At 39.2% G+C, this 12,436-nt stretch overlaps 1 protein-coding gene across 1 annotated transcript in view; it reads right to left on the bottom strand.

Moving 5' to 3' along the window:
• Window positions 1–12,436, bottom strand: part of prex2 (phosphatidylinositol-3,4,5-trisphosphate-dependent Rac exchange factor 2) — a 101,165-nt gene that overhangs the window by 67,883 nt on the left and 20,846 nt on the right. The window contains exons 4-8 of the mRNA XM_028005291.1: window positions 10,377–10,481; window positions 7,371–7,472; window positions 6,474–6,635; window positions 2,230–2,363; window positions 895–998 (exon numbers count right to left, since the gene is read on the bottom strand). Coding sequence (XP_027861092.1) covers window positions 895–998; window positions 2,230–2,363; window positions 6,474–6,635; window positions 7,371–7,472; window positions 10,377–10,481 — 607 coding nt within the window. The remainder of the gene's footprint in view (window positions 1–894; window positions 999–2,229; window positions 2,364–6,473; window positions 6,636–7,370; window positions 7,473–10,376; window positions 10,482–12,436) is intronic.

Genomic DNA, 12,436 nt, shown 5'->3' with positions numbered 1-12,436 from the left:
TTGGTCCACATTAGAGTGTTATTGCACATTTACACCCTGATTTGGAAAATGAAAGTGTGAAGCAAACTGGCCATGCTAGGCAAAAGAACTAGTTTGCTTACAGTGGATTAAACAGGGCTAGTGTGAATGCACTATAAGATGATCAACAACAAAAACAGACTGAGCTGATACCTTGAAATTTAGTTGAATTAGATTTCTTTTTTATCTTTTGGGGAACAATTCAAATACCCTCTAGCTGAACTCTTTTTTTCACAAGTAACAAAAAGCACATTATAATAACCATCAATTTTAAACATAGCTAAAAGCAGATATAGTGTGGTGTTCTATGTATGAGATTCCTCGAGGGTGTTGGTTTTAAACCCAGACAGCAAATTTTGGCCTGGGAAAAAGTCAAAGCACTTTCATTACCCAGGAATCCCAGCTAAAATACTCCTGTCACCCTGGATTTCAGAGATCTCCTGTCTGTGGTGCAGAACACCCGTGAGTTTCTGCTCTGCTGCCTGCTTCACATGTTTATTCTCATGCTCTCTCCAGAACCAAACCTATCAATCTCCCACCAGAAACATAAAAACCTGACTGTCCATCCAAGTCTGCTGGAAGGGAGAAGATGAAATCTACAAATATAAATGATAATCAGCGGCTGCAAGAGGCCAAGAGTCACAAAGCGCAGGAGTTCATCCAGAACAAGCAGTAGCGCAGTCTCAAGGATATGTAAAAGTGCTGTTGGATAAATAACCTTTTAACCACTAACAAAGTAATATTACACAGTTTAAGCCGATGACTAAATTGCTCACCTCTTTGCATTAATTTGAAGCCTTATTTAAGCTTTGCAAGAGGAGTAGAAATCAGAAAATATAATTGAAGTGGTGCTTTTTTTTTTGTTGCAGGGTTTACCTGTGCCATCGTCCACATTTTCCACCTCCATCACCTCAGTGTTGATTCTTCCTCTGAACTGGTAGCGTGGGCCTTCGCTAGATGCTTTGCTGTTTTTCAAACGCCTTTCAAACAGAAAAAAAGAGCCACATGGTTATACTTGAAAGGTCAAATCTTTCTGTCCCTTTATAATGGCTACATAGCCTAACTTCTTTGTCTAAATACAACATCTCAACTACGGTCAATGGCAACCTTGACTAAGATGCTTATAGAAAATTAATCTTTCGGAATTTGAGTGGCTTGCTTTGTGGAGAACTTGGGATCATAAAGTCTTTGTTTGGTAACCAGTCCTGAAAACTCAGTCAGTCATCAATGGGTCTGACAGCAATCCACAACATGTGGAGGGGTCAACACAGAAAATGTTCAGCAGACACAAAATAAACCTAAAGTCCTTTAGGAAGCCAGCCGATGAGCGGAACAGATGAGACCAGAAGAAAGGATCCAGGATGCCCACAGCATCATAGATCCTCCTCTGTACTTAACATTGGCCATGAGATGCTTTCCCACATATTCACCGTCTTTTGTTATGCCAGTCCCACCTGAACTGTCCGCTGCTAAAATCTAAATTTTATTCTCATTAGTTTGCTTAAATAGCATATTTTCTTGTATTTTCCATTTTAAAGACTGACTTAAAGACATTAGATCTAGCAATCATGCAATAGTAAATACAAATCTTAAGACAAAACTGATCTGATTTTAAAAACTATAAATTGGTGAGTTTGTTTCACCATAAAATGAATGTACTCTACTTAAAAGTTAGATTTTTCTTCTGGTTTTTATTCTACTTTAATAAAACTCAGTTTTATTTTCCAGTCTTAACCAGGGCACTTACTGCCAATAAGTTTGAGTGAGACTGCCTAAGTAAGCTAATAAATCAAATTTATTGAAAATTTAAAATTTTTAGAACACATTTGATTGTATTTTCCCCCTTTTCCTACACAATAAATGCATTTGCTGTTTGAATTCAATAAAAGAAAGAAAATGTTTATGTTGAATATAAGCAACAAATAATCAACGAAGCAGCACTGGCTGCAACTGTATCCACAAAAATAAACTGCTTCATATACTTTTGTATGTTTATTTTTATAAAAGTAAACGTTCATGATTCTACTTGTTCAAAACGTATCTCCACAGGAAGCACTATAAAGCCGTTGCTTCTAGAAATATACACATAGACAGAAACTGCACTGTAAATGCAGTTTCCATTCAACTGGAAACTGCATTTAACTGCGTTAAAACTCACAGAAGTGTAAAAATGGACACAACACACTCGTGATAAAAGAACGGAAGATTCACCTGTTTTTTCTCTTGCAATAAACCAGAAGCTTGTCAAACAAGAAGAAAACCCTCTCTTGTATGTTTCCAGCTGAAATCTTTAGCAGGGCGCCCTGCATCAGCATCTCTGTGCACGTATCTGTGATATTGGATCCCTGGAGGAGAGGGAAGCGCGGAGACAAGCACAAAAATAAGAAGGATTACATTAACACTTCAAATCAAATAGTACTTTCATAATTTATAATATACTCTTTTGTTTTAACATTTTGTGACGTTACTTCATTTCACTTTATTGAGTTGAAAGAGTGTTTTAGTCATCTCCACAACTTGATTCATCTGCTGTGTTCCTTCTTGATTCTGTTTGTTAATGTTCTCTAACCAACAGAACAGCTTTCACAGGACAGCTGGATTTATACTGAGGTTAACCTGCACACAGCTGGAGCCTCTTTACTGACCAGATTTTAAAAAGAGATGGTTGCACTGGATTTTATTTTAGGGTATACAAGTAAAGAAGGTTGAATGCAAATGCATGCCACACTTTTTTTTTTTTGTAAAAGCATTTTCTTGCATATCCCTGTCTTTCATGCTATCACATAAAATCTCAAGTGGATGGTAGCTGCAACATCATACAGCGTAGGAAAAAAAAATCAAATGGAGATGAATAGTTTATAGAAATCACTATGACAGAGAAAGTTTCAATATCTCTCATGTGCAGATATAGCTCTGGTCAGATGGGGGTCTACATAGCCCAGCCTTTCCTGTTCCCTCTCTCAGGGGTCTGTGAAAACACTCCCTGCTTCCTTCGAGCAGATTGCTGTGGGACGTTAAACATGGGGTGGTTAATAGCCTAAAGAATAACATCCCGTTCAGCCAGGCTACGCGCTGCGTTGTCGCGCCTGGTCACCACATTTCTTGGGCATCCTGCTGCCGAAATGATGAAGTGCGCTGTCTTTTCCCTTAAACTTTGTGCGCTCTGGGAATTTGTGCGCCCCTGTTTGATCAGCCTCTCTTGGAGCTAAAAATAGCCCCACATGTGCACAGAGCTAGAAAATGTGCTAAGCATTTCCTCCTACTGGAGACATGAGCAGGCCAAAACCTTTTAGGCTTTTTCCTTCTTTCCTCGCCCTTTCTCCTCCTTTTTCCTTCTTATGAGCAGTTCTCACTTCCCCCCGCCCCCGTCTCTGCTCCTCTGTGTCTTTTATTCCTTCCTCCATGCTTTTTTTTTGTGTGCGTCTCTCACGGCTTTTGACCAGATGTTAAACTAATTTGTAGCAAGTGAATGTGTGCACACCAGACAGAAAACTTGTTTTGATCATTCAGAGCCAACAATGACATCAAACAATCTCAGACAATGAAAATAAATTTCCTTAAGCCAAGCCAAGTGTTACCCTTTAGCGTTTTTTGACACATTAAAAAGAAAGCTTGTTCTCTTCTAGACAACTTTCCTTTGTGACTAAGGTTAATTCGGCTTGAGTCAAAGTTCTTCTAAGCACCATAGCCTAATTTTTAGCATAGTTTTAATGTAGGCAACCAACTACCAGACATAAAAAAGGCAACAACCATCAAGAGAAAGGATCAAGGTCTAGCAAATTGGAGGACAAAATTACTTTTGTTTTTTTACACCTTCAAAAAGATTTCAAACATTACTGTGATTTAGTTCAAGCTTTTATTTACGTACTTTGGGTGATTGTGTCTTATATCTACAGTAAACCACAAATACATCTTGTTGGATAATCTAAACAAAACATCAGACCAACAAAAAAGGTCACGGCTAGAGAATTTGATTGTTCAAGTGCTGCATCTAAGCATGTTGAATAAAAGGAAAAGTGGAAGGAAAAAGTAGGATTGAAATAGGTACGATAATGGCATCCTTGAAAGAATTGTGAAGCAAAGCCCATTCATGAGTTCAGGGAAGGTTTTACAAGGAGTGAGCAGGAAGTGGAGTCAGTGATTCAAAAGAGACCATCACCTGTTGCTGTGAATGAGGTGACTCTGCGAGGGAAAACCAAGAGACTTTTAGGTCAAACCAATCTGCATTATGTAATATTAACGTGTTAACATTTTCAGATTAGTCACTTGCGTTAACACATTAATGCTGACAACCCTAGTATTTTTATAGAGCAAAACAATTGCACACAGGCGTGTTTTAAAGGAAACAACAGGAATCCTTGGGCTTGAATCAATTAATCAAGGCCAAGGATGAGAGAATCTTTCCAAAGTAAACCCCAAAACAGAAACACTGCAGATTATCTAACGAAACAACAGAACAGAACACTAGGTGAAAGCCAAATGGAAACTACAACACCAAGGTCTAAAATTGCAACATTACCATGTCCTAACTTTGACAAAACACAGACACTTCTAGCGCTGACCAACCAGCAATCACAGTCCTGCCAAGCGCTGGCAGTCATCACAGTTGTGACCACAGCGGGCCATCGCCCTGTCTCTCCCACGCGATGTCCGCGAACCTGCTAGGAGGCCCCTGAGGCAGGCCAACAGTGGAGCAGGTCAGCACTAATGAGCAATCATTCTGGACAGGGGAAACGGGAACGGAAAAATTTTCACAATCACCTCTCCTCTCATCCCTTCCGTCATTCCTCAAACACCCACACAGGAAAAACAAAATGCAAACCATCACTCATTCCTCATTTTTTCTCTTCTTCTTCTCATCCTTTCCTCTCTAGTTTGTAGTTCCCCCTCTTTCAGGGGACCTGCAATTTGGTGAGCCTGGGGTGCAGCCGTCCAGATGGTCCAGGTCCAGAATGAGCTAATGTTTGTAATTAATAAAAGTGCAAGGGAGAAACCGCAGAGAAACAGCAGCCAGGAGTACAAATGTCACCCCACCCAACTCTGAGCCCAGCACTGACGGCACTATTCTTAGACTTAGTGCTTCCTTAACCTGGTATATTTGTGTATGTACTGGATTTTTATTGTGTGATTATTTCTATTTAGATTTGAAATGGAAACCACAGTTATAAACAAGATGCTTAGCCTTTTTTTGGCCAGTGAAGATGATCGACTCAAGATGAATAACTCCACATCTGTTTATGCTTCTGCAGCAGATTTTACACTGAAACACAACAATATGTTCTGCTAAAACTAAAAACAACACATCCAAAAACTTACACATCTCAGAACAATCATTGCTCCTTTTCTCCATCATCTCCATTAAAAACCCCAAATTCAATACAATAGGTCAATTGCATCTTCTTACTTTTTTTCCAATACTACTACTTCTTCCATAAGCCATTGTTGGACCTTGTTAACTAATTTTATGATAGATCAACACAAAGTAGTTCACCTTTGTGAAGTGAAATGAAAGTGATGCATGTTTTTAAAAGTCATCATAAAAATCTTAAAAGTGTGCTGTGTTTTCACATTGAGACCCCTTTACTCCGGTGCCTACATATACAATCCAGGGCAAACGACTCCCTGCAAAAGTAATCCAATTGCTAAACAATAAACTTCTTGTGTTTAATGTGATCTCCGTAAATATAGACAGCTGAAAGACTGAGAAATTGTAGTGGCATCATGCTGTGGGGAGGATAATCCAGCTGCCTTGCCTGAGATAAATGGCAAGGCAAGTTTTCCTATAAAACACCAATCATAACACAAGTTAATCCAAAAATTACAAGACATCAAATGAAAGAAAAAAATAACCATATACTGAATTGCTTAAAAATATTTAATTTAAAAAAAAAAAACAGATACTAAAGCCATAAAGAAATGTTTCAAACTGTTAATTATTGTTAGACACTGTGACAGACTTGAGACTGAGTGGAGGTTCACCTTCCAGTAGGACAGTGACCCATACTGCAAGGGCTGCAACAGAATGACTTGGATCAAATCATATTCATGTGTTAGAGTGGTCCAATCAAAGTATGTTTTTCTGATGCAAAACATAAGAAGTTTATGTTTTGCATCAGAATTTGCTGCAAAACATAAACTTCAATCAAAGATTCTAACTTTACCCAATCTGAGCTCAAGTTACTTCACATAAAAGAATAGTGAGTTTCTAGTTGTTCCACTTCACAATCCTGCACTTCAATCCTTGACTTGTGTTGGTCAATAAGATACGATCTCAGTAAAATGTATTGAAGTTTGTTGGACCTGAACACTGAGTAGAATGCAAGGCACTATGTGTGGCTGAGAAGCAGACACAACCTGAAGATTTAGAATAAAAGCCCTTGGGCAAGTTAAAGTAAAGTAAAATGAAACTGACACAAACAGGCAATAACAAATGTAAGTTCTTGATGGAGACCCACCTCCCATCCCTCGATATGGGACTGCCATTCTTCTAAAATCTCTAACTTCTCCATCTGCCTCTTGGCTTCATTGATGCTGGAGCACACAGCCTTCATCACCTGGAGGGACTCCTGTACCAGCGCGTGATCGTTGTGCTTCCTCGGGGTCCTCTTCAGCAGCTCCTTTGAAGTTAAAAATAGCGGCATGTACACAGAGAAAAATAATCACACCCTGCTTTGCTTTCAGGAGACATAAATCAGCTGCTTAATCTCATGGTTTAGATCAGGCGTGAAAACCCTGTAAGAAAACTGCTTCACATTTTCTTCTCCACTTCACTTTTCCCCCTCCGGTAGCTTTTCAGATCTGTGCCACCGCCTGCCGCAGCCTACCAATAGTGATGGGAACCTCATAGTCTAAACAGTGCTTCAGCATGTCAGCTACCACAGGGCAGATTTACACTCTTCTGGATATCTTTGCAGCCACTGATGGCTATCTGTGTCACTTTAAGGAGGAGGGGAGGCCCCCAGCAGCTGGAAACCTTCAACTGGCTGAGGATCAGATTACCCCCCTCCTTATTATTATAGCATCCTTGTGCACATGCTAGTGGCTGTTTAGGGAATGCTGGGTGAATTAATAGATCTCAACAAGATGAATGACATGGGACTGCTCAGATCACCTAGTCAGACACACAGCCTTTGAAAACGCATTGGATTTCACTCACGTTTCATACAGAAAAAGGAAAAAGTCTGAGCTAAGAAGCGGGTGAGCAGGTGTGAATGAGTCCAGTCAATGTGTCTGGATGAACAGCTGGCAAGGAGCAATGGTGATAGGTCTTGTAATATTGCGGCGGTGTGGCTAAGCCTTTGAACTAAAGCAAAGACCCCTCAGTGTCTAGAGAAAATGAGGGCTGTACTCACTTTGAGCAGCAGCGGGTACTTGCAGATCCTCTGAATGGGAGCTACCAAGTAGCCTTCAAGTGGGACCTCAGTGTTTTTCCTGCCTCCCAGCAACATGCAGTTCTGCAGCAGAGAAGAGGGATGGCAGGTTAATCATTAGCCGGATCTGTTAGGTTTTAATGGTCGAAGCCTCTAATCACTGAAACATTTTTTCCATCACATGCAAGCCATTGATGTAAGAGTAATGATTAATTATGGGAGTTATTTTTGATAAGATTAATAAGTTGTTTCCTTCAGCACTACATTTATGTTCAAAGAATAAATGTGGAAATAGATTAATGCTTAAATTTAGCAGGAGGGAATATGTAACAGCAGCAGCTTAACAGCTAGGGGACGTGGTAAGTTTATATAGTTTTGACGGTTTAATCTGGAATATGAATTTGATGTATTTGTTTTACAAAAGCACCTTGAGATTATATTTATAGTGAATTTTTGGAAGAATAACTATTAAACTGTACTAAACTGCACTAAAATGTTTGGAAGTCATTTAATAAAGACACTTCTGTGTGATCGTTACTGTAAAGCTGCCATGAACACAGTGGCTTCTTTCACATACGGGTGAGCCCCTCCTCATGCACACAAAACACCCTTACTCTCTCAAAATGTTTCTATTATGTAACTTATCTGAAACAATAACTAAACAAATAAATAGATGGACGAACAGATGGACTGATCGCTCATATCAGTTGTGTTCATAAAGCAAAGGAAGCACTGAAAGTATACTTTTTTCTGCATGTTTTTACAAGCAAAATTTCACAAATCTTACTTTGTTTTTAAGAAGCAGTGTGGAGTTATTCAGATAAGGTTTGAGCAGCCTAAACATGTAAGAATTTTCATAAATACATTCATAACTCCTTTAAAAAAATTAATAAATAAAAATTACTGTGCACATCACAGGAGGGGTGCGAGTCCCCACTGCCTTCACATGCAAATAAGCTTTTCATGGGTGTGTCATGGTGTCTCCTTGGAACATGCCACCCCATCCATTTTATCCAAATCCAAAACTGCCACTGCAGGGAGGCGATTGTTAAGCACAAATAAATGCCCGCTCTCCATTACTCTTGCTAATAAATTCAACAGACCTTGTCTGTGGCTAACATGCGAGCACGTTCTCTGCCCTGATCATATGAGATTTTTATGACACTCAAGCACCAAACCTCAAGGACAAATATAGTTTTAAGTGGTTGTTTCTGCAACTGCAGTGAGATTAAAATCCAAGTCCCCACCTATGTCGTTTCTACCATGAAATTAATATGAAGATTGGTTTGTGTTACTGAGATATTTTACTCAGCGTTTGTCAAAGAGCTTAGAAGAAACAGTAGATAACTAAATAGAAGAGGTTTCCAAATTTGCAGAAAAATAGCTAATTTTTGCTTAGGCTTTGATATGACAATCAAATCAAATAAGGCTGACTTAACTATAATCTACATTTTCATTTTCCATGACTATTCACTATGTCTAATGTAATTTATCATTTAGAGTACTGTCTAAAATAGCTGAGCATTTTCTAAGTTAATGTGCCATCAAAACATTCTACTGATTCAGCTAACAATAACAGTCTTCAGTGTGAAGGTTGTCACTGAGGGAAAAAACCACAAAGTTTTAGTATCCCTCAGGTGTTTTGAGTAGAGACACATAAAGCTATTAAAAAATACACGTCAAGACATTTGTGTTTTTCTTTTCGGGTGCTAAGAGGTGTAAAAGAGAATGAGTTTCTTTCCTTCTAAGCTCTTAATAAATGTCGGCAGCGCTTCAGAAATATGAGAATTGAGGTAAGGCTCTACATTATTTAAGAAATACACAGGGTTTCTGCTTATACAACATTCTAAAAACCTTTAAGCAACAACTATGACTTCTTTTGTCTTTTAAATAAGTAAAACTCAATTTCACAGCAACTGATCTTTCACATGCAAAGTGACTTCACCTCTTCAACTAAAATAAATAAAAATGACCAGGATGTTTCTGCTAAAATTTCAGCTGCAATCTGAATTGGTTACATCAAAGCCTTGTCAGAATGTCAGAAATTTTCCCCTACTAGCAGCTAAATTAAGAGTTAGACCTTCACTTGATCAAAGCGACCCCTACCCTTGTGTTGTAAGTTAAAGGTTGCAAGGTCAGCTAGTAATGATCATTCTCACCTCCCCTCTAACACAAAATTTAGCTAATGTGCTCATGCATTACAGTGTAAGCACTAAGCTAAACTTTGTGGCAGGCAGTAAGCCAAAGGTTTACTGGAGGTTAATGGATATCCTCTCACTGGTCACTACAGCTCCCAGTAGGTAAGTCGAGGTATAGTAACACATCGCTTTGTGTGCAGCTTGGAGAGTAACAAGAAACCCAAACGGGCCAGATGGAAGGCTTGGTCCCCAAAAGGTCAAGGCTATAAATCAATGTCAATTAATATTGTGCTTCTTCTGGCTACCATGACCAAAGTTGCAAACAAAGAATCAATCAGACACAGATTGTGGTGCCACTGCTCTGTGATGACGGGTAAAGCATCTGCACTGACAATTTGAAACTTTCAGTCTATCAATTACAGACTAACAAAAGGTCACAAGTTTGTATCAGAGGCAGCAAAATCAATCGGTTCATAAAAGTGCAGCAAAGTTCAGTTTTCTGGATGTGTCCAAGCTGCCAACAAGAAAAAGCTTAAAAGAGAGAATGAAGTGATGATGAGCAGTAAAAAACTGGGAGTCACAAGATCTAAAGCTTAGCAGCAAATAAATGCGAGTGCATTCTGTGAACTGGAACTAAGGATATATCCATCCTTTGTTCTGGGAACACGATACTCCCATGTGGAAGTGAAAGTTTCCCGGGAACAGCAGGACAGGAAACAGAGGTCCGCCCACAAATGGGGTAGAGTCGTCTCAGGCCGGCCTTGATGCTGTCCAGTGTCTGTCTGCTGGTCACGGTTTGCATAAAGCCCATCTATGTTTCATCTCACGCACTGATGTTTACGTCTCTCACCAGTAAGCATGTCCTGACGCTTCTGATCTTATTCAGCTCCAGCAGCAGCCTCTGGGCCTTCTCGTGATTCCCGCAGTATTCATCATAAATCTGGAAACGGCTCTTCTGTGGGACACAGAGAAAGCCAAAATGAGCCAGAGGAAAAATGGCAACAAAGTTGTTGGACAAAAGGAAAAGAAATAAGGGCATAAACAGCACTGTAAACTAGACCCTCAATGTTCTGAGATGCAGTTTGAAAAATGTTCAATCATCCTGACACTTTAATTGAGCATTTACTCGCAATATCTTAAAAGAGTTTTAGTTTTTCTGTGACGAGCACAGATATAACCACTAAAAATATACTTGTCAATAATTTAGCCACTTCAAAAGGAGTTGTTATTACTAAAATTAAAAACTATGCTAAAACTACGGTAAATGTCATCAGTATTTTGAAATTCCTAAAGCACTTCTTCAGTTTTTAAATTATGGCCTTATCGCCACATTTCCATCCAGTTAAGAAATTTGGTCCTGGGCAAAAATACTTGAAGTAGATATACCTAACATACTTTCACAACAGAATCAACCTTTTAGATATCTTCACTAAACAGGGCTGGTAAAAGATTTACAAGCACACGCCATAGGCAGAGTTGTCACATTAATTTTCAGTCCTTTAGGATGCAGTTAAACTTTTCTTTTTATTCCAATCACATAGCTTGCACAAATCTCATTGGTTGCTTGGCAGGAGGCACGCACGTGTTAGTCGCCTCACTGCGCACGTTCCATAGGTAATGAATGGAGAGGGAACGACATCGCCTCCCAAGTGTCGAGCCCATTACTTTAAGAAAACGAGAGGGGGAGGAGTCAGTCGATGCACCGGAGTGAAACATTTTATCATCCAGTCTCTTTGGAAGAAAGAGAGAGATACAATGACAACAAACTAGCATGCAGCTGAAAATTATCTAGCTCATTTCAATTTATCGAGTTCATTTTAATTTATTATGCAATTTATTGATTTATTGCTTATAAATGCATGTGTGAAAATGAAAGTAAACACCAAAGCTTTTTAGTAAATAAAACTTTTAGAAAGTCTTCAGTATTGCATTGCTTGTTAATTCACCTTTTTATTTACATTGTAGGGATTTTGAAGGCTCTGCTGAACTTGAGAACCCCAAGGAAAAATGGCATATCATAACACTGAGCAGACATATACTGTACATTGTGAAACTCTTTTCATTCATCTTGAAGGACATAATGTATTTTGTGGTGAGAGTCTGTGCGTGCATCTGAGAGATGGAGGGTGGAGGGGTCGGGTCTTCCATCATATACTGTCATCTGTCTTGAAGCAATATGACCAGCAACTTTCCACCAAAGCTATTCAAATGACACCCCATGCTCCATTGTCTTTGAGAGTCGACAGCGAGACCAGATCACACAGCCTCTAAATCACTGACTACAAAGTCACAGCAGACCAATGAAAATATCCCCGTCTGCAGGCAGGCTGCTGAGCCCCAGCGATAAAGACGGAGGTCGGAACAACAAGTCGGGTCCTTACAAAACATAAAATTCTAAAGTTAACGCATTAATATCTTTACTGAATATGTTATTCCTGGAAAAATTTTAATAAATTTAGCATGGGGTTTCCATTGGTGTAGTTCAAACGAGTTAAGACAAACTGACGCAAGCGTGAAACTCAAAGGATTACCCCAATTATCATCTATCAACAGTTAACTGGATTATTTTTTTATGAGAAAGTTCTTGCATGAACAAAAGATTTCTACAGCGTTGCAGAAGAGCAGTGTCTAATATGTTTTATCTCTGTGCACTCACATGATGACTTCTGACTGAATTACAGTCATAAGTTTTCAGTTTTTAGCTTTGAAGAGCAGCCCACTCCCTAAATCAAATCATCTCATAATAAACGTTCTGCCATCTGTACCGCAGATAGATCGTCTTTCTTTTCACCTGTCTCCAACAGCGGAGAGCAGAAGTCCAACAGAAGGATGCTCAGATTTATTACACGTTAAAACCTATAACATGCCAGTACGCCTCAAGGCTCTGCATCAGAGTAATGTGATATATTG

The sequence above is a fragment of the Xiphophorus couchianus genome, chromosome 21 (genome assembly GCF_001444195.1).
Source record: "Xiphophorus couchianus chromosome 21, X_couchianus-1.0, whole genome shotgun sequence".
NCBI classification, from domain to species: domain Eukaryota; kingdom Metazoa; phylum Chordata; class Actinopteri; order Cyprinodontiformes; family Poeciliidae; genus Xiphophorus; species Xiphophorus couchianus.
This window is presented reverse-complemented; position numbering and strand designations above follow the sequence as displayed.